Source organism: Pongo abelii, chromosome 1 (genome assembly GCF_028885655.2).
Source record: "Pongo abelii isolate AG06213 chromosome 1, NHGRI_mPonAbe1-v2.0_pri, whole genome shotgun sequence".
NCBI classification, from domain to species: Eukaryota; Metazoa; Chordata; class Mammalia; order Primates; family Hominidae; genus Pongo; species Pongo abelii.
The window spans coordinates 177,987,943-178,010,232 of NC_071985.2; the positions used below are offsets into that span (position 1 = coordinate 177,987,943).

Genomic DNA, 22,290 nt, shown 5'->3' on the forward strand with positions numbered 1-22,290 from the left:
TTTTTAATAATGTCTGTTTATCAGCTGGCTCACAAAATTCCTAAAAATTTAACAATTGGCTCCCATGAAATGGCTTCCTACTGACTGTGCAGCTTAACACACCCCTATATGTTCCAGATGGAATCTGACTGTGCTACACTGGGTCTTTTAGTTAGACAAAGGGGAGAAAGCAAAGTTGACTCTTGCTAACTGACCACCAACTCCAAACCCCTCCCCAGCTTTGCAGAACAGCTAAGAATTACACTGAAAGCTTCAGTGTAGCAAATATTACAAGTTAGATGACCCAAGACCCATTCTTGACCATTTTCTCCCTTGGCTACCTCTACTTATAAAGGGTGGAAAAGCTAAATACCTTTTTCTCAACTTCCCGTGGAGATGAGTGGCCAATGAGACATAAGAAGTGCTGGTGGACAGTGGTCTGGAAATGCTTTTTCTTTCCTGATAAAAAAAAACTAGGTGGGTCACTTAACCTTCCTCCCTGCTTAAGATATTAGTATAGGCCAGGCACGGTGGCTCACACCTGTAATCCCAGCACTTTGGGAGGCCAAGGCGGGCAGATCACAAGTTCAGGAGTTCGAGACCAGCCTGACCAACATGGTGAAACCCCATCTCTACTAAAAATACAAAACTTAGCCGGGCGTGGTGGTATATGCCTGTAATCCCAGCTACTCGGGAGGCTGAGGCAGGACAATTGCTTGAACCCGGGAGGCGGAGGTTGCAGAGCCGAGATCATGCCACTGCACTCCAGCCTACGACAGTGTGAGACTCCATCTCAAAATAAATAAATAAATAAAAATAAAGATATTAGTATGATATACGGAGTTGTAGCAGCAATTTTGAAACCAATATGTCTGAAGAAAAGGCCAAGAGAATTGAACAACTATTAGCCATAGGTTTAGTGGGCTCCCAGACTAAAACCAAACCCACAGATTCCAACATCAGACTTGGTGTTATGTGAGGGAAAAAGATCTTTTTTTTTTTTGAGACGGAGTCTTGCTCTGTCACCCAGGCTGGTGTGCAGTGGTACAATCTCAGCTCGCTGCACCCTCTGCCTCCTGAGTTCAAGCAATTCTCCTGCCTCGGTCTCCCTGGTAACTGGGATTATAGGTGCACATCACCACACCGGCTAAATTCTGTATTTTTAGCAGAGATGGCCCTTCACCATGTTGGCCAGGCTGGTCTCAAACTCCTGACCTCAGGTGATCCACCCGCCTCAGCCTCCCAAAGCGCTGGGATTACAGGCGTGAGCCACCGCACCCGGCCGATCTTCTTTCTTTATGCTCTTGTATTGAGTTTTCTGTTATTTACAGCCAAAGCTATTCCTACCCCATACACATAGGAATTTTATGTCTTGTAGCTTCTATTACACCAAGAGCTAGAAAGAGAATAAGAGGAAAGGCAACTCATATGCCAAGCATGGTGCTGGGTGGTTTCCATGCTTCATCCTCTTTAAGTTTCACAACAACTTTATGAGAGATGACATTCACACAAATGTGTCATTTATTATGGTTGGTCATAATTTCTGTTCTTAAGGACTATCCCACAGCACTGAAGTTATGTGGACTCTGAAAAATTAATTTCAGCATAAATGTGCAAAGGTTTGAACACTTATCCTTCTTCAGCAAATTAAAAATACATCACACAGACATTTCCTTTGGGTAAATTAGACAAGAACTGCATACTGCCAGACATAGCATTCATACCTACCTTCTGCCAAGCAACCAAGGTTCAGTTAACAACACATTGGAAACACCTTTCCTTTTGTCAAAGTTTGCCTGGGTTTCAAGGAGATTAAGGAAAAGGTTGTCCTCCTCGGGGCTTGGTGGCATCCACTGGGGAGGAGGAGGCAGTGGCACTTTCTTTGGTGTGGGCTGGTCCTCTCTTAGGCAGGCCATAGACCTGTGTTTCCCAGGAGTCTACAACTCTCCCAGTGAAAGTCAGGAGGGAAATGAAGGAGAAAGTACACTTCCAGGGCTCAATCAGCCAGGTCACCAGGAGTTAGAAGTCCCTGAGCCTTCGTTATATATGGAAACAGGAGGCTTCCCTGGTATGAGTCAGGAGGACTGGGAAACTACAGAAGGTGGTGAGGGACAAAAGGAGAGTCAGGGTGACAGAAGCCACATCACAGAAACAACAAACCACAGAGAAAACAAACAAACAAAAAAACATGGACTTTGGAGTCAGACAGATCTGACTTCAAATCTCAGTTCCATCACTTAACTAGCTATGTTCCCTGAGACTACTGTTTTGTCTAAGCTCCTTTCTGGATTTCTGAAAACACATCTCCTATGCCACAAAGAGGGTGTGAGATTGAGTCTAAACCAATCACAGTGTCAGAAGCATTCAAACTACAGCGACTCCATCTTGAGTAGGGGTAGGGTAAAATAAGGCTGAGACCTACTGGGCTACATTCCAAGGAGGTTAGGCATTCTTAAGTCACAAGATAAGATAAGAGGTCAGCACAAGATACAGATCACAAAGACCCTGCGGATAAAACAGGATGGGGGGGGGGAAGACAGCTGAACCCCCACCAAAACCAAAGTGGTGACAAAAGTCCTCATTGCTCATTATATGCTAATTATAATGCATTAGCATGCTAAAAGACACACACCAGCACCATGACAGTTTACAAATGCCATGGCAACATCTCGAAGTTACCCTATATGGTCTGAAAGGGAGAAGAACCCTCAGTTCTGGGGTTCTTCCCTTTTCCAGGAAACTCATGAATAATCCACCCCTTGTTTAGCATATGATCAAGAAATAACAGTAAAAATAGCCAACCAGCAGCCCTCAGTTGCTCTGCCTATGGAATAGCCATTCTTTTGTTTCTTTTTTTTTTTTTTTTTTTTTTTTCTTTTATTATTATTATTATTATACTTTAGGTTTTATGGTACATGTGCGCAATGTGCAGGTAAGTTACATATGTATACATGTGCCATGCTGGTGCGCTGCACCCACCAACTCGTCATCTAGCATTAGGTATATCTCCCAATGCTATCCCTCCCCTCTCCCCCCACCCCACAACAGTCCCCAGAGTGTGATGTTCCCCTTCCTGTGTCCATGTGTTCTCATTGTTCAATTCCCACCTATGAGTGAGAATATGCGGTGTTTGGTTTTTTGTTCTTGCGATAGTTTACTGAGAATGATGATTTCCAATTTCATCCATGTCCCTACAAAGGACGTGAACTCATCATTTTTTATGGCTGCATAGTATTCCATGGTGTATATGTGCCACATTTTCTTAATCCAGTCTATCATTGTTGGACATTTGGGTTGGTTCCAAGTCTTTGCTATTGTGAATAATGCCGCAATAAACGAAGGACATGAACAGAAACTTCTCAAAAGAAGACATTTATGCAGCCAAAAAACACATGAAAAAATGCTCACCATCACTGGCCATCAGAGAAATGCAAATCAAAACCACAATGAGATACCATCTCACACCAGTTAGAATGGCAATCATTAAAAAGTCAGGAAACAACAGGTGCTGGAGAGGATGTGGAGAAATAGGAACACTTTTACACTGTTGGTGGGACTGTAAACTAGTTCAACCCTTGTGGAAGTCAGTGTGGCGATTCCTCAGGGATCTAGAACTAGAAATTCCATTCGACCCAGCCATCCCATTACTGGGTATATACCCAAAGGACTATAAATCTTTTGTTTCTTTATTTCCCTAATAAACTTGCTTTCACTTTACTCTATGGACTCACAATGAATTCTTTCTCAAACCCTCTCTTGGAGTCTGGATCAGGACCCCTTTCAGTTAACAATGGTACCCATTTTCCTCCATAGAGACAGCAGAGGGGCTGGCCTTGCTGACCAGAGTCCCTCCCCAGGATCTGGTTAAGTGGGGCTGGCAGTAGTCCTTTCCTCTCTAGCTGCAGTGTTAGGGAGTGAAACTAAGCTGTGCACAGCCATATCCTCATTCTTGTGAGGACATCTGTCTGTAAAAGGGATGAATAGACTTGACAAACACAGAAGCACAGATAGGAGAAAGAACCTTGTTGGTTTCAATGTTCCAAGCTTCTCAGTTCCAGGAACTAATAACACTCCTTTCCTTTGAAGCAAGTTTGAGCTCAATTTCTGTCACATGCAACAAGTCTCAAGCCCATCTGTAAAGTAGGGATAGTAATACCTAATCCTAAGATGTTGTGAAGATAAAATAACCTGTAACAAAGAACTCGACAGTTCAGCCTGCTTGTGACTGCTTGGTATCTGCTTTAACAGACACCATGTATTTGTTCATCAAAGTGTCACTATCACCAATGAACACTAATTACACAAGCTGTTACTAGATTTTCTTTAGGAAGAAAATAACGAAGAAATGATTTGAGAAATGCTTAACAAAATCCTTCCTAAGAGACTTTTTCCAGTCTTCAACTCTGCATCATGAATTCCCAACTACACAAAGTAATATGACCACAAAACCCTATGTCAAAGAGCATCTTTGAACATCTTGGGAACTGCTCTATGATATATGTGGCTAACTCAGTAGTTGTGCTATGGCAAATATTGCTGCAGTGAGAGTTTGACTTTCTGATGACTTTCAGTTCCTTTTCTACATGAGCAAAAGTCTGATAGCTTTTACCCCAGCGCTGGCAATTACTGTCAGACTTGGAAAAGTCACTTCAACTCCCTGAGCCTCAGTTTCTTTATTTGTAAGATGACAATGTTAGACTCCATGACCTTTTAAGCATCCATGCAACTATGTGTTTCTTTGCTTGTGGGAGTATAGAAGGTTCTGGGAGGATCAACTGTACAGTATGGATATCCTGGGTCTATAAGGGTCAAGAAAAGCCCAGGTGTTGAGTGAGAAAAAGGGAGCAGAAATGGTATACAGCATGAAGGTTCAGAGCAGACACCAGGATCAGCTAAGCTATTTGGAGATTGTATTCCAGTATTCTAATGTAAGTAATCTTTGGATTAACTAAACTTTCTTAAATTGAGGCTTCTTTTGACACCAAATTCTGTGGATTCATACATTTTAGGTTTGAATGGAACAAAATCAAAGCCTTGAAAAACAAAGAGTTAATGTGACTGAATGTTTGCTCTATGGGTCCTCAAAGGCCAAGAAAACCTAACAAAAAAAGTTGGTGAGGAACAAAGATCGTACAACTCAGACCTCTAAACTCCTGAATGTTGTGTTTCTTATGTTCCTATTCAGTTCAAATTTAACCAAGATACCCATAAACTGAACCCTCCTCTCTTCTGCTATCCTGAGCTAACCAGCAGAAAACCTTCTTGGGGATGCTTAGTAAGCATGAAGAATAAAGTGTCATGAAATAACGAAGGAAAAGATCCTTTGAAAATTGAAAAACACTCCACAAATATATTATTTTTATTATTATTCATCTGTTTAAAGTGTAATTTTGGCTTAACCGCACACATGACTTCAGGCAAGTAATTCATCAGCTTTGCCCTTCATATAAAACGAATGCAGTAATGGATGGGAAAGATTAACTAGAAAATGATGGTGAATGTCTTTGAAAATTGAAGGTCACTGCGATGCTTCTTAATTAATAGTAGCCATTCAGTTGTGATGTTATAAATAGCTTTACATTCCAGCAGCACCCAGAGTAACCTGCTACTTTTTCCCTTGTTGCCATTTTGATTTAGTCCATTCCTCCACTAAACTATAATTAGCACAACACCCTGGAAAATTAATCCAGCCTGGTGACTCAACATCAGGGAAATGAAACAGACTTCTAAATCATGTTAGAATTAAACTGGAGCCCAAGGGCTAAGTCCTCGTGGTTTCAGAGGGAACTAAAAGCCTCAAACCCTGATTTTTCAGCTAAATATAGGGGAGTCCATCTTTCTAAACAACTTTCAACATTGCTATCAAGGTACACATATTTCTTATTAGAATTTTCAATCAGTTATAGAATAAGAAAGAGAACTGCAAGCTGTTACATTATGACTACGTATTCTCAAATATTCCTTGTAAGAATGTGCTTTGGAGAAGCTAAACCTGCTAATCAAATTAAGATAAACTGCCCCAATCTCCATCTCCTGGCAGACATTCTGGGGCCAATCTGAGCAGGAGGGTTGTGAGGGGCTGGACTGGCAGAGGAAGTCTTCTGCTAAAAACTATGCAATTGCTGAAATCTGAGCATTCTAAGAGCCCATGGAAAGAGGTATCCAATAGCCAGAAGAGACCACATGCAGATCAAAAGCAATATGGAAAGCTGGAATATAGAACCAGCTATCCAGGAGCAGGGAGATGAAAATGAAGATCAATGGGATAAAAATGGATGGTGTGGGCTGGGCGCGGTGGCTCACGCCTGTAATCGCAGCACTTTGGAGGCCAAGGCAGGTGGATCACCTGAGGTCAGGAGTTCAAGACCAGCCTGGCCAATGTGGTGAACCCTTGTCTCTACTAAAAATACAAAATGAGCCAGGCATGGTGGCAGGCGCCTTTAATCCCAGCTACTTGGGTGGCTGAGACAGGAGAATCGCTTGAACCTGGGAGGCAGAGGTTGCAGTGAGCCAAGATGACACCATTGCACTCCAGCCTGGGTGACAAGAGTGAAACTCCATCTCATAAAGGACAGTGTGTGCTTGGGGCACTTCTCCCAAAACAAGCTTTGCTTGATTCACCTGGCATATAGTGTCACGGGTAGGTCAGTATGCTGAGTTAAAGGCTAGGAACTAGGTCATCAGAGAAATAAATAGACCCTTTCACCTTTCTCTTTTTTTGCTAAATTTTTTCACTTTCTAAATTAAATAGCCCCAGTGTCCTTTCCTTGTAAATGCTTATTAGCTTTGGCTGTTTTGTTTCCAATTGTTTGCATGGGATATGATTGTGGAAGTCTGCAGGCAAACTTTCCTAGTTAAATCTCAACTCATCTAAGGCCAAAGCCATCACCTTTCCTTCTAGTCGAACTCTGACTTCAGAAAATACCACCAGTATTGTTTCAATTACCCAGTCTTAAAATCTAGTAGTCTTCCCTTTCCCTTGATCATCAAATCTAATTACCAGATCTTGCAGAAGTTACCTTACTTCTGCAAGCTGCTTTTCATTCTCATCACCCAGCTGCTTATTTGATCTTTTATATTCAATGCACTAATGCCAGTTTAATCTACTTAAAGCACAGCTTCAATCATGGTATTCCCTGACTCAAAACATTTAATGGTTGCCTATTGCCTAATGAATCAAGGAAAAGTCCTGGGTTTGGTAGTCAAAACCTTGGTCTTAACTCCCATGTCTCCTCTCTGCTTGACAATCCAATATCATGCATTTTTTAATGCTATGGACTACCGGGTATGAATCCAGCTCAACTACTACAAGTAAAAGGTATTCCAAAGTGGTGGCAGTGGAACCAATTTGCAGTGCCCAGGAAATAGGTCTGCCTTAGTGATGGGGGCTCAGAACAACTTGTTGCTGCTGCTGCTGCTGCTACTGCTACTGCTGCTGCTGCTGCTGCTGCTGGAAAAATAACTAAAAGCTAATGTTGGGTTGTCATTAGATCAGTCAGATTATCAGTCACATTATTTCTTAAGTGAAGGACAATACCACATTAAATTTCAAATGACTCTCCATTTGGGAATATACTGTTTTTACTAAGGGATAGGGAAATTTAAGAATTATTTTTTCTCTTCCTTCTTCAAGCTTTCTCCATTGACCATACTAACTTTTTTTTTTTTTTTTTTTCCAGCACAGACTCAGAACCTAGATTCCTATAAAAGTAATTGCTCTCGGCCAGACACAGTGGCTCATGCCTATAATCCCAACACCTTGGGAGTTCGAGGAGGGGGGACAGATCACTTGAGGTCAGGAGTTCGAGACCAGCCTGGCCAACATGGAGAAACCCTGTCTCTACAAAAAATACAAAAATTAGCCAGGCATGGTGGCATGCACCTGTAATCCCAGCTACTTGGGAGGCTGAGGCAGGGGAATCACTTGAACCCAGGAGGTGGAGGTTGCAGTGAGCCGAGACCACACCACTGCACTCCAGCCTGGGTGACAGTGAATGAGACTCCATCTCAAAAAAAAAAAAAAAACATAGGCTGGGCATGGTGGCTTATGCCCGTAATCCCAGCACTTTGGAAGGCCGAGGTGGGTGGATCACAAGGCCAGGAGATCAAGACCATCCTGGCCAACATGGTAAAACCTCGTCTCTACTAAAAATACAAAAATTAGCTGGTTGTGGTGGCACGTGCCTATAATCCCAGCTACTTGGGAGGCTGAGGCATGAGAATCACTTGAACTCAGGAGGCGGAGGTTGCAGTGAGCAAAGAGCATGCCACTGCACTCCAGCCTGGCAACAGAGCGAGACTCTATCTCAAAAAAAATGATAAAATGAAATAAATAATAAAAAATTTTAAAAATAAAACTAATTGCTCTCTTTCCCCCCTATTATTGTTATTATTTTTTTTTTTTTTAAGATGGAGTCTCACTCTGTCACCCAGGTTGGAGTGCAGTGGTGCGGTCTCAGCGCACTGCAACCTCTGCCTCCCGGGTTCACGCCATTCTCCTACCTCAGCCTCCTGAGTAGCTGGGACTACAGGCGCCTACCACCATGCCTGGCTAATTTTTTGTATTTTTAATAGAGACGGGGTTTCACCATGTTAGCCAGGATGGTCTCGATCTCCTGACCTCATAATCCGCCCGCCTCGGCCTCCCATAGTGCTGGGATCACAGGCATGAGCCACCGTGCCTGGCTACTATGCTTTAAAAGAAAATATTAGCAAGCTGAATCCTAGTACCATACATAATGAATTATACACCTCGACCAAGTGGGATTTACTCCAGGAATGCAAGTTTGGTTTAACATCTGAAAATCAATTAATGCAACACATCATATCAACAGAATTCTTTTAATGACATGATTATCTCAATAGATGAAGAAAAAGCATTTGCAGACAAAGATCCAATACCTTTCATGATAAAAAAATAATAATAAGGAAAAAAAGAACAAAAGAGAACTCTCTCAAATTGATACAGGCATCCATGAAAAACCCACAGCTAACATCATTCTTAATGGTGAAATTAAGATCAGTAGCAAGACATGGATGGCAGCTCTTACCACCTCCATTCAACAGTCTACTGCAGGTTCTAGTCAGGGCAATTAGGCAAGAAAAATAAATAAAAGGCATCCAGATTGGAAAGATATATTATCTTATATATCATATACAAGATAACAACATGACCTTTTATATTAAAAATCCTAAGGAATTCACAAAAACTATTATAAATAATAAACAAATTCAGCAAGGTTGCAGGTTACAAAATCAATACATAAAATTCAATTGTATGTTTATATACTTGCAATGAACAATCCAAAAGTGAAATTAAGAGAACAATTCCATTTATAATAGCACCAAAAGGTAAAATATTTAGAAACAAATTTAGCTGAAGAAGGACAAGACTTGGCCAGGTGTGGTGACTCATGCCTGTAATCCCAGCACTTTGGGAGGCCAAAGAGGGTAAATCACTTGAGGTCAGGAGTTCGAGACCAGCCTGACCAACATGGTGAAACCCTGTCTCTACTAAAAAAAAAAAAAAAAAAAAATACAAACACCGGGCACAGTGGCTCACACCCGTAATCCCAGTACTTTGGGAGGCTGAGGCGGGCAGATGACCTGAAGTTGGGCGTTCGAGACCAGCCTGAACAATATGGAGAAACCCCGCCTCTACTAAAAATACAAAATTAGCCAGGCGTGGTGGCAGGCACCTGTAAACCCAGCTACTCAGGAGGTTGAGGCAGGAGAATCACTTGAACCCTGGAGGCAGAGGTCACAGTGAGCCAAGATCACACCATTGCACTCCAGCCTGGGCAACAAGAGCAAAACTCCATCTCAAAAAAAAAAAAAAAAGTCAGATACTTAATACTTATTACTAAGTATTAGAGAAGATGTATAGAAATCAAAACCCTCATACACAGCTGGTGGGAATATAAAATTGGAAAACAATTTGGCAGTTCCTCAAAAAATTAAACATAGAATTAACATTTGACCCGCAATCCAAGTCCTAGGTTTATGTCCAAGAGAAATGAAAACATATATCTACACAAAAACTTTTACTTAAATGTTTATAGCATCATTCATAATACCCAAAAGTTGGAAACAACTCAAATGTCCATCATGAATAGACAAACAAAATATCCATATAATGGAATACTGTTCAGCCATAAAATGGAATGATGTACTAACGCATGCTACAACATGAATAAATCTTGTAAAGGTATGCTAAGTGAAAGAAGCAGACTCAAAAGATCACATAAGATTCCATTTATATGAATTTTCTAGAATAGGCAAATCTATAGAGACCAAAAGTAGATTAGTGGTTGCTTATCTCTGGGGGCGTTGGGGGAAACAGGGAAATGGGAGAGTGATAGCTAAAGGCTACAGAGTTTCCTTTTAGGTGATGAAAATGTTCTGAAATTGCCAACAGTGATAGTTGCACATATCTGTGAATGCATTGAAAACTAGAATTGTACATTTTAAATGGGTAAATTGTATGGTATGTAAATTATACATCTCAAGAAAGCTGTTACCAAAAAAAGTCAATACTCAATTAGAGTATTCAAGGTATGAACATTGATGACAATTTTCTGGTTGCTGTTTTTTGTTTTTTTTTTTTGTTTTTTTTAGAAAAAACAAACCTATAGTATACAATGGATATAGATCTGTATCCATCAAAATCCAGTACATTAAATATCATTTGACTTTGCTTTTTCTGAAACAAATTAAACTCACCTGAACCTTCATTTGCCAAAATATCGAGACATTGAATTACAGTTATAATTAGGACTCCCCCACTTACCTTCCAGGAGGATTTATTCAGGTTGCAGGGCTCCTCTGCAGTCAAGAGCATCAAGAAGGGCCCACTGGTACATTGTGGTTACTTCCTGATGCTTTTGTCTGCAGAAGAACTGGTTAACTGGTTAATATTGGTTAACTGGTTAATACTGGTTAACAGTGAAAGGACGACAGTCTAAGCTTGCATAGGCTAAAGTACTTTGAGGAAAGGTGGTTCTGGGGCTCCTCTGCCCTGCCCTGCTAGTGACTGAGGACTTTTCTGAGACTAGAAGTCCTGCGACCCAACCAGTCACTTCTCTTGGAGCTCTTTCTACTTCCCTGGCCACTGTGAGCCAGCAATACAGATCAGCTTGCTTAAGACCATCCCTCCTACTGAGGGATGAGCTTTTCTTCCCAGAAAAGCTGGGAAGAATACAGGAAATACTAGTTTGAAGGTACTGGAAAGTTTCTAAGAAAATGTGAACTCAAAGGACCAATCCCAAAGAGAAAGGAAGTACAGAGAGGTGAACCCATCATTTGGTATTGCTTTTCCTTTAATGTTTTTGCTGGTTCTTAATCAGCAACTGAGAAGCCCAAAAGCTGAAGAGAGTTTACAGGGCTGAGATGATAAGAATTGGAGATCAGGAGCCATTAAAGAGGAGGTACTCTGGTAAACACCATAGGATTTCATTTGATATGGTAATAGGTTACATTGCTGGCTGCTAGTGAACCAAACCTTCCAGGATTTATGCCTGTGGGTGGTCCTCTTCACATTGGTTCTGGGCTTAGCCATATAATTTGTTTTGTTTGTTTCTTGAGAGATGGGGGTCTCGCTATATTGCCCAGGCTGGAGTGGAGTTTTCACAGGTGTGATCATAGCACCCTCCCTCCTCAATCTCCTGGCCTCAAGCAACCCTTCTGTCTCAGCCTCCTGAGTTGGTGAGACTACAGGTGTGCACCACTGCATCTGGCTTATGTGATTTGTTTTTATCAATAGTACATTAGTAAAGGTGAAACAAACAAAGATTAAATATGAACTTGCTCACTGGGACTTGTACTTTTGGATTTCTCCCTGTTAGAATCTAGCCTCCATGCTTAAGTCAAGGTTATCCCAGTGGAGAAATAGGCCATGTGGAGAGGCCCTGGGGGATGGAATATTGTATAGAGATGCCATGTGAAAGCTTACTCTAATGCCCCAGCCAAGTGCCCACTGAATGCAGCTTTACGAATCATCCCAGCCAATACCAAATGAAGAACTGTTCAGTCAACCCAGATAATTACCAGAAATCACTATTGTTTTAAGCCACAAATATTGAAGTGGTTTCAGATACAGCAATAAACAACTAAACCAGTTGGGAACCCTAAAGAATCCTACAAGTAAGATGGGCCAAAAATAGACTAGCCCTCACAAAGACTGAGGTCCAGAAACCCACAGAAACCCTCCTAATCCCTGATTAAATTAAGTTGCTTTTTTTTTTTTTGAGGCGGAGTCTTGTGTGTTGCCCAAGCTGGAGTGCAATGGCACGATGTCAGCTCACTGCAACCTCTGCCTCCCAGATTCCGAGTAGCTGGGACTGCAGGCATGTGCCACCACGCCTGGCTAATTTTTGTATTAGAGACAGGGTGTCACCTTATTTGTCAGGCTGGTCTTGAACTCCTGACCTTGTGATCCACCCACCGTGGCCTCCCAAAGTTTGCTTATTTTTTATTTTTTATGGCAGTAAGTCTTTATTTTTCATACAGGGTTCCACTGCAGGTAACCATCAGAGAACACCTTGTTATTTTCAAATATACAGACTGAACAAAAGCATTTTAGCATGCTGCCTTACCGTACATAGAAAACTGGTGAACATCTTCAGACACTAAGACCAGGAAATAAAAGGGGTTAATGCTATTTGTTGATACGTTTATGAATCACTCAGCAGTGTTCATATAAGCTATCTTTACCTGAAAACAGAATTACAATCACTCACTCTGGCAGCACTGGACAATTCTAAAATGCAGGTCTAGTGAAAGGTAGGTACAACCAGCAAGCAAGCAAGGATCAGATGCCATGTCTGCTTCTGAAGGGAGTGACTGATTTGGAACCAGGCTCTGCAAATTTTAAGAACTGATACAGCCATCTTAACAGCTTAATATTGAGTTTCCCTTACTTTGTATGTTGGCAGTCAACAAAAGTGAGAATTTCTGAAACAAGCTAAATAGGATGAAAAAGCAAAACACTGTCCATGTAACAACAGAACTGCTGCTTCACAGCTTTTGCCCAGTTCTCACCTGTTGTCCTACAAAAACCTCTCATCTGATAAGTTTTAGTGAAAATCTCTAGCCACCATAACAGACTTTTCTCAACCCAGCTCTAGATACTAAGTATCAGAAACAAGGCTTGTGAAGTGGATGTGTCCACAGGAAAATGCAGTGTTTCTACTGGAGGTAAGCGTGAAGTTTCCTCTTGATGTTGTCAAAGGAATCTGCTCCCATATAATCAGCCTAGCCCTGTTCCCACCGCTCCTTCCATTCTTCTGAGGATACAAAGGCTGTGCCATAGCTGGGATCTCCCCAAGGGACAGATGTGATATGGCTCCTGAGACATCTTCCACATTTACGTATGAGCAGGTATCTTTGACAAGGCCAAATTGTTGAAGCAGAGGTAAAACGTTGGTGGTAAAGATGTTCCACCACAGGATGAGAAACTTTGGATGAGTCACGTTGGGATGGTGGGACTTATTTTTGACACTTATTGTTTTGGGATCATAAGTATAATTCCATGGTTTGACTTGTTCCAGGAAATGCACAACTTTGGCACTTGCACCAAACACTTTAAATGCTGGGAAGTAGGACTATATAGAGATGCAGCCTAGGCCATAAATAAATGGCAGGTGTTTTCTGATATCTGTTGTTGCCCAGCTGCAAAAAAATGTGTTCCGTATGCCTTGTTCCCCACCATCAAAACTACCTTGCTCAGAAGCAAGATGCAATAGCTGATTATATGTTTCAACTGAAGGCTGATAAATTCAGAATTGAAGCAGTCAGGCCACCCTGGGTCAGGTGCTGCTGACAATTCTTTTGTCTCAAAAAGATCATCAATATTTGCTAGGACCAGAGTATCTGCATCCATGAATACACATTTTGAATACTATGTAAGCGACCAGCAGTGGAGCTTTGTCAGCGTGACACCCAACTCTGGCCTTTTCATTGAGGTTAGATGAGCAGAATCACCACTGTCCAAGACATCTATCATGATGACTTCATCAAAGACTGTCTCTAAAACTTTTCTCATGGAGTCTGAGACCTGTGGGGTGGCGAGCATGACTAGCCTCCTGGTGGTCCTGTGCTGTTTCAGAGATGAGCCCACGACCAGGGCACCTTTGGCGTAGGCATCATTTGTGGTCAGTGTCACAAAGACCTGAACTGTCATGGTGCTGCCAGAGGCACAGGTGGGCCAGGGCAGCCACAGGTTGGTGGCTCAGAGAAGCCGATGCCTGGAGGGAGCGTGGCAAGTGAGGAGGCATGGCAGGACTTAAGTTGCTTATTATATGTATTCCCAACTGCTTGTTGAAACTAAAGTGAATCCTCCCTTAAATAACATATCAGCTAGAACCTCAGGTCATCTCTATGGTTTTTAAAACACAATTTTCCATTTCAAAAGAACTATGCTGATAAAAATATAAGAAGTGACTGATAATCAAGAGAAAAATCAGACAATAGAAACAGACCCACAAGAGATCCAGGTATGGAAGTTATCAGACACAGACTATAAAACAGTTGTGATTAATATGTTCGAGAAATTAAATGACAAGATAGTTTCAGCACAGATGTGGAAGTCATAAAAAATTAAAGTGAATTTATAGAAATATATACAATAACTAAAATTAAGAACACAATAAGTAGACTTAACAGCAGATTAGGCCAGGCATGGTGGCTCACGCCTGTAATTCCAGCACTTTGGGAGGCCAAGGCAGGCAGATCATGAGGTTAGGAGATCGAGACCATCCTGGCTAACATGGCGAAACCCCATCTCTACTAAAAATACAAAAAATAAGCTGGGCGTGGTGGCAGGCACCTGTAACCCCAGCTACTCGGGAGGCTGGGGCAGGAGAATGGCATGAACCCAGGAGGCAGAGGTTGCAGTGAGCCGAGATCACACCATTGCACTCCAGCCTGGGTGACAGGGTGAGACTCCATCTCAAAAATAAAAACAAAAACAAAAAAAACAGTATATTAGATATAGCTGAAGGGAGAATTTGTGAATGAGAAGAGAGGCAGAAGAAAATACTGAGATGAGCATGAAGAGACAGAAGAATATAACACTTTAGGAGGCCAAGGCAGGAGGATCACTTGAGCCCAGGAGTTTTGGGACCAGCCTGGACAACATAGTGAGACCCTGTCTCTACAAAAAAAATTTTACAAATTAGCCAGGCAGGTGGCTCATGTCTCTATTCCCAACTACTTGGAAGGCTGAGGTGACAGGATTGTTTGAGCCCAGGAGATTGAGGCTGCAGAGAACTGGGATCACACCACTGCACTCCAGCCTGGGCAACTGTGTGAGACCCTGTCTCAAAAAAAAAAATTATAAAATAAAGAAACAAACATAGGAGACAAATGTGATTCGGTGAAAAGGTCTCACATTTATGTAATTAATGTCCCAGAAGGAGAAGAGAGAGACAATGAAACAAAAGCAATAGATAAATAATGACCAAGAATTTTCCAAGCTAATGAAAGACCTCAAAACACATATTCAACAAACTCTACAAATTCCATTGAGATAAATATAAAGAAAGCCACATCTAGACATATCACACTAAAACTGCTTCAAGGCAAGACAAAAGACAAAAATTGTACACTGCATAAGAAAACAAAATTCAACTTTTCATTCAACTTGTCATTCCAAAGTGGTTACCTAGGAAGGCTAACTGGTTTTGTCTCCTTACTGGGTTCTCCACCTTCACATTTCCTCCCTTCTAAACCATTCTCCAAACTGCAGTTAAGTTGATCTTTCTACAATTTAAGTAGCATCACTTCTGTCCTCTGCATAAATGTTTCTGTGACTTCTTATTCCCTCAGAATAAAGTTCAATTTCCTTATCACAGTTTTAGCGGCCCTCTTGGAACTGGTGTCTGTCCACCTTCCTAGCTTCTTTTCTCACTACTACATGTTGAGTATGTCTCATCTGAAATGCTTGGGACCACAAGTTTTTCAGATTTTGGACATTTTTGGATTTTGGAATATTTGCACATACAGAATGAGACATCTTAGGGATGGGACCCAAGTATAAACACGAAAGTCATTTGTTTTATACAAATCTTATTTTTATTTATTTACTTATTTTTTAGACATAGTCTCGCTCTGTCGCCCAGGATGGAGTGCAGTGGCGTGATCTTCACTCACTGCAACCTGCGCCTTCCAGGTTCAAGTGATTCTCCTGCCTCAGCCTCTCGAGAAGCTGGGACTACAGGTGCGTGCCACCATGTCAGCTAATTTTTTTTGGTATTTTTAGTAGAGACGGGGTTTCACCATGTTAGCCAGGATGGTCTTGATCTCCTGACCTTGTGATCCACCTGTCTTGGCCTCCCAAAGTGCTGGGATTACAGGCATGAGCCACTGCGCCCAGCCTTTAAACACACCTTATACACCTAAGCTGAAGATAATTGTATTTATTTGTTTGTTTATTTATTTATTGAGATGGAGTCTCCCTCTGTAACCCAGGTTGGAGTACAGTGGAGTGATCTCAGCTCACTGCAACCTCCACCTCCCGGGTTCAAGCAATTCTCCTGCCTCAGCTCCTGTGTAGCTGAGCTCACAAGTGTGTGCCACCACGCCCAGCTAGTATTTTTTTTTTTTTTCAGATGGAGTTTCACTCTTGTTGCCCAGGCTGGAGTGCAATGGTGCAATCTTAGCCCACTGCAACTTCCATCTCCTGGGTTCAAGTGATTCTCCTACCTCAGCCTCCCAAGTAGCTGGGATTACAGGCGCCCACCACCATGCCTGGCTAATTTTTTGTATTTTTAGCAGAGACAAGGTTCACCATATTGGCCAGGGTTGTATCAAACTACCGACCTCAGATGATCTGCCTGCCTCAGCCTTTCAAAGTGCTGGGATTACAGGTGTGAGCTATCACTCCCTGCCTGAAGATAATTTTATATTAGGTCGAAGAAAAAGTAATTGAAGTTTTTGCCATTGCTTTTAATGGCAAAACCGCAATTACTTTTGCACCTACCTAATACAAATTTTTAATTTTATGCATGAAACAAAGTTTGTATACATTGAACCATCAGAAAGCAGAGGTGTCACCATGTGAGCTACTGATGTGGATGGACAATCTGTGATTGTCTGGCATCACCATCATTCCTGTCTCTGAATATATATGCTACCAATAAGCAATTTTTTTCTTATACCATTCACACTTAAGTACTTAACAGTAAAAAATATGGCATACCCTTAATACAGTGAAAAAATAATGTGTTCAGGGTACCTAAACAGGGCAGTATCATCCCCAGAATACCTATATTAACTGTTAAACAACAACAATAACAAACAATAGCAGGCCTTTAGTTTCCACTCATGTTTTGTCTGCAATCCATCACATGAAGTCAAGTGCAGAGTTTTCCACTTGTGGCATCATGTCAGCACTCAAATTTTCAAATTTTGGGGGCTGGGCATGGTGGCTCACACCTGTAATCTCAGCATTTTGGGAGGCCAAGGAAGGCAGATCACTTGAGGTCAGGAACTTGAGACCAGCCTGGCCAACATGGTGAAATCTCGCCTCTACTAAAAATACAAAAATTAGCCAGACATGGTGGCAGATGCCTGTAATCCCAGCTACTCAGGAGGCTGAGAGAGGAGAATCGCTTGAACCTGCAGCAGAGGTTGCAGTGAGCTGAGATGGCGCCACTGCACTCCAGCCTGGGTGACAGAGTGAGACTCCATCTCAAAAAAAAAAAAAAAAAAAAAAATTCAAATTTTGGGCTGGGTGCAGTGGCTCACATGCCTGTTATCCCAGCACTTTGGGAGGCCGAGGTGAGAAGATCACTTGAGCTCAGGCGTTTGAGACCAGCCTGAGCAACATGGTGAAACCCCATCTCTTAATAAGAAAACAGAAAAGAATAAGAAAATATTTTTTTTTTTTTTCAGATTTTGGAGCATTTCAGATTTCAGGTTAGGAATGCTCAATCCATCTCTCTCTAGAATTCTATACTCCACTGACTTTTAATTCCTCCAAATTGTTTTATTCTCACCCACAACAGGACCTTTGCATATGCTGTTCTTGTTCTTTGGAACTTTCTCCCTTCATTTCATATTCCTTTTCCTGGCTTTCCAACCTTATGTCAGATTATAGTTTGAACGTCATCTTCTCTGGGAAACTTTTCAGTTTTCCTAGACTTGGTAACTACCCCCACAGAGGGCAGGAATTTGCCCCTTATATCCTTAAATTCCCCCATCAAAGCGCCTATCATGCTTTATGACTATTATTTGTCTATTTCCCTTTATTATAGACAGTAAGTTCCAAAGGGGTAGAAATTGTGTAATGTTTTTCTCACAATTGTCTCCCTAGTCCTCAGCTTGGCTCAAAGTAGATATTCAATCAATAATTTGAAAACTTACTTATTAACATTAGAAAACCCTCAGTCTTCAAGATAGTTCATCATACCTTACTTCTCGATGTAGCTATTTTTTTCTTTTCCTTTAGAACCTTTCTAGAGAAAGATGTATGGGAATTGAATGTAATTTAAATTTTTAAAAATCCTCTCAACATTTTCTAGATTCTACTGCAATAAAAATAAAAATGTAAATGCAAAGTATGAATATTCATATCATAGGCCCCACCCCTGCTATCCCAATTCCACAGTTTAAAGTACTCGCTTTCTTACATGCAAAAAAGTATGATTATACTACTCGCATCCTCAAATGACACTCTGCCTTTTCAGTCACTCCAGGATCCGGTTCCAAAATGGACTTCCTTGTTTTTTGTGGCCTTTTGTGGCTCCTTTCCAGTTTTTATCACAGACTTTGTTTTTCTCTGCTTCCTTCTCTGCTTCCTCTTCTCAGCTAAGCACAGCTTCCTCTGCCATGTTCTATAAACCTGCCACCGTTGATGAGTCTTTTAACATGCCATCTGATTCAGCTGGCTCTCTCATGACCTCTTAGGTTCTACCTCAAATTTTAGTGGCAAACTATTTTTTTGTTACTTGTTACTTCCTCTCTCCTTGTAATTCATTTCTTAGTCATTAACTCTTCAAACACAGGGCAGAATTGAATGCCCTCACTTTGCCATCATCAAATTTTTGTCTGTGCCAAGAATAGTACCTGGCACCCAGTAAATAGAATCATTTTTTATTCTATTTATTAAATTTATTAAATATATTATTTATTGAATAATTATTTATTTATTGAATAAGTTTATTCAATTTGTTGAATAAATTCCTCAGCATGTACCTTATGACAGCCTGCTTACATCAATTTAGATTGCTTTGTTCTTCATATGTCACAGACAAACATTTAAAACTTCATTGTGTACCTAGAAGTTGATACTTAATAAAAATTTTATTTCAATATATACATTGTGACCCAAACCAATTATAGGCATTCTTTCTTGTCATTGTTGTTCAGAAGTGTGAGAAGGTTTCCTTTTGTTACTTTTAATTCAAAAATTAAGAGACTTTATTTGCTTTGGATATGAGGCCTAGGCTTTATAATGTCGCCTTTTAATGGAAACAACAAATACAGTAACTTCATTTAAAAGTAAACAATAGTGACAAATTCACCCTGTAAATCAACTTGCTGGTATTTATAAACTTAGGTGGCAAGTTACTAGGTACGAAGGGTTCGTAGTCCAGGGGAAAATATGCCAGCAGAGTGCAGAGACAATGTCTAGGTACTGGCACTAATTTAATATTTGGTGTATGTGGAGATCTTCGTGAGTGCTGGGCTGGCAACAGCAGGGGTTTGATGGGATGAAAAAGTAAGGTTAGCTGGATTTCAGGTTCAGGAAGAAACCAGGATGAGGACATTAGAAGATGAACTCAGCAAGTATGTAGGAATAGGCATAGGAGATGAACTCAGCAAGAATGAAGGGATATCCGAATCTTGGGAAAGGGTGGGAAAATAACCTAGAGAACTATGAATTGAAGGAAATTGAAGACGAAAAATAGCAAGGACTTAGGCCCAGGACGGCTTTGAATGTGGCTCAGCACAAATTCGTAAACTTCTTAAAACATGATGAGATTTTTAAAAAATTTCATCAGCTATCATTAGCATTAGAATATTTTATGTGTGGTCCAAGACAATTTTTCTCCTTCCAATGTAGCCCAGGGAAGCCAAAAGATTGGACACACTTGGCTTAGATGGTGGAGTCAAGGGAACTAAAGATATGACCCCAGAGTGCCAATGCCAAAGGTGAGAAGAGAAAGCAAAGAAAGCAGGCCTTTAAAGGGGTAGAAGAATCCTCAAAAGTGGAAAGAAACAGGGATAGGATGCTGCCCAAGAGGCAGGGACAAAGAATCGGAGGCAAAGACTGCGGTAAAAATGTGGAAAGGTGATGTCCACGATGTTCGAACAAGTCCGTGGCCGAAGGAAGTAACAGAGTCTGGGTTTCTGGAGGTTTTCATACAGAGAACTGGGATTTAGATTTCGGGCTGGAAAAATATATTTTGGACTCTCAGGGGCTTTCAGGGTAAGAGTTCGGTAGAGTTCAGTCAGCTTGGCGGAGACAGGTGGTCAGTTAATGTTGGAAGGAAAATTCGGACGGCTGGGAATTAATTTCAACGGGTTTAGGGTGATTTCGGCAAGGGCTGGCGGGGCTAGCTAGGGTCGAGTGTCAGTGAGGGCGAATTTCAGCTCGGGTGGTCCACGCGTCTGGTTTGGGCAGGAATTTCTGTGGGCAGTGAGGCGTATTCAGGCAGCGTTGCGGGTGAATCTGCGTGGGATGAGGGTGGATTTCCTTCAGGACTGCGGTGCATTTCAGGCCGGGGTGGAGGTGCCTCACAGCCGCGGCGCAGGGAATTCCCTCTAGGATGGGGGGGCGGGTCGGACGGCGCCGGCCAGGGAGGGGAAGTCCAACGGGGGCTCGGAGAGGCTCGGGGGACTGGGACGGAGAGAAGCCGCGTAGCGGCTGCGGAGGCTCGGCCGGCCAAGGGATTTCGGCGACGTCCAGCGCTGCGAGCTGCGCGGCGCTGCGGCCCCTCCCGTCCCAGGGGAACCTGTTGCCGGCGAAACGGGCGGGCGGTGGCGACGATGGAGGAGCCTCCCTCGCCTCTGCCTGGCTGCGCGGCACCCCTTTCACTTTAGGCACGCTCCGCGGCGCGGCCCCTCCCTCCGCTCCTTCGTTTAAAACAGAATACGCCGCCGCCACCCTTAGCCTGCCAACGGCGAGCACGGTTGCCTCCCGTGCCGCTTCCGGGAGCGGAGGCGCGGCCCCGCGGCACGAGGAGGAGGAGGCGGAGGGGGAGGAGGCCAACATGGCGGCGCGCAGGGCTGGGCCGGGCCGCCGCCGCGCCTGAGCGCCCCACCGCCCTAGCTCGGCTCGCAGGACCCAATCCCGCACCCAGCCTGGCCCGGCGGCTGCGGAGCACGCGGGGCAGGAACGCAGGGGCCAACCTGGGCGCGGAGGCGGCGCGGAGGGTGCGCCGCGCGGCCCGCCAGGCCCGGGACCCGTAGCTTCGCCGTGCGCTGGCCGGGGCGGCCCGGAGGCCCAAGCCATGGAATCGGAGGAGGAGCAGCACATGACCACGCTGCTGTGCATGGGCTTCTCGGACCCCGCCACCATCCGCAAGGCCCTGCGCCTGGCCAAGAACGACATCAACGAGGCCGTGGCGCTGCTCACCAACGAGCGGCCGGGCCTCGACTACGGCGGCTACGAGCCCATGGACAGCGGCGGTGGCCCCAGTCCCGGGCCCGGCGGGGGCCCGCGGGGCGACAGCGGAGGTGACGGCGGCGGCGGCCCCTCCCGCGGCGGCAGCACCGGAGGCGGAGGCGGCTTCGACCCCCCGCCCGCCTACCACGAGGTGGTGGACGCAGAGGTGAGGAGGGGCAACCCCAGACCTCTGTGGGAAGCCACTGGGCTGGAGTTCCTAGGAGGGGACACACCCCGCTGGGCTTGGTGTGGGGAGAGGGCATTCGACGGGGGCTTTAGTGGGGGCGGGGCGGAAAGAGAGAGAGAAGCCCCAGGCTCCAGTTGGGAACCGAAGTCACTTGATTGGGGGTAAGTGGGGAGAGGGACCCGTAGGAGAGGCGTGTGAAAGGGAATTAGGGATGCGGAGCAGAGCTGTGGGTTGGGGTGAGGAGGGGTCCTTTAGGCTTCCGGCTATGCAGGCCGACGATGGGGAGGAGGCTCCAGGGCTATCGTCCGAGATGGGAAGACAGACACTTGAGCATATAGTAGGAAGGATGCGTGCAGTAGGGGGTCGGAAATGGGGTACTAGTGCACTAGGTTAGGTCGGAGATTTTGTGGCACGAGGTTTCAGTGAAGGATTGGCGGAGGCACCAGGCTCAGAGTCAGAAAAAGCGGTGTGGGCCGGCCAGAGTAGTGGTCTTTGACAGGATCACAGGAAAACT

General features: G+C 43.4%; 2 protein-coding genes and 1 pseudogene across 7 annotated transcripts in view; 1 reads left to right on the plus strand and 2 right to left on the minus strand.

Annotated features, from left to right (window-relative positions):
- Positions 1-13,164: 13,164 nt before the first annotated feature.
- On the minus strand, positions 13,165-14,158 carry LOC100938143 (glycogenin-1-like; annotated as a pseudogene).
- A 6,396-nt stretch (positions 14,159-20,554) lies between these two features.
- LOC112132623 (sterile alpha motif domain-containing protein 1-like) lies at positions 20,555-21,436 on the minus strand. The gene has a single exon (XM_024244341.2). The coding sequence runs from the start codon at positions 21,434-21,436 to the stop codon at positions 20,555-20,557; it is 882 nt and encodes a 293-aa protein (XP_024100109.1).
- USP24 (ubiquitin specific peptidase 24) overlaps positions 21,145-22,290 on the plus strand; it is a 147,482-nt gene continuing 146,336 nt past the window's right edge. For all 6 annotated transcript variants that reach the window (XM_063712227.1, XM_009249820.3, XM_063712228.1 and 3 more), the window contains exon 1: positions 21,145-21,755. In XM_063712227.1, coding sequence (XP_063568297.1) covers positions 21,435-21,755 — 321 coding nt within the window. In that variant the 5' untranslated portion in view covers positions 21,145-21,434. The remainder of the gene's footprint in view (positions 21,756-22,290) is intronic.

Bases quoted from the DNA above. Each gene is read 5' to 3' on its own strand.
- LOC112132623 (XM_024244341.2), bottom strand. From the start codon at position 21,436: ATGGCTTGGGCCTCCGGGCCGCCCCGGCCAGCGCACGGCGAAGCTACG.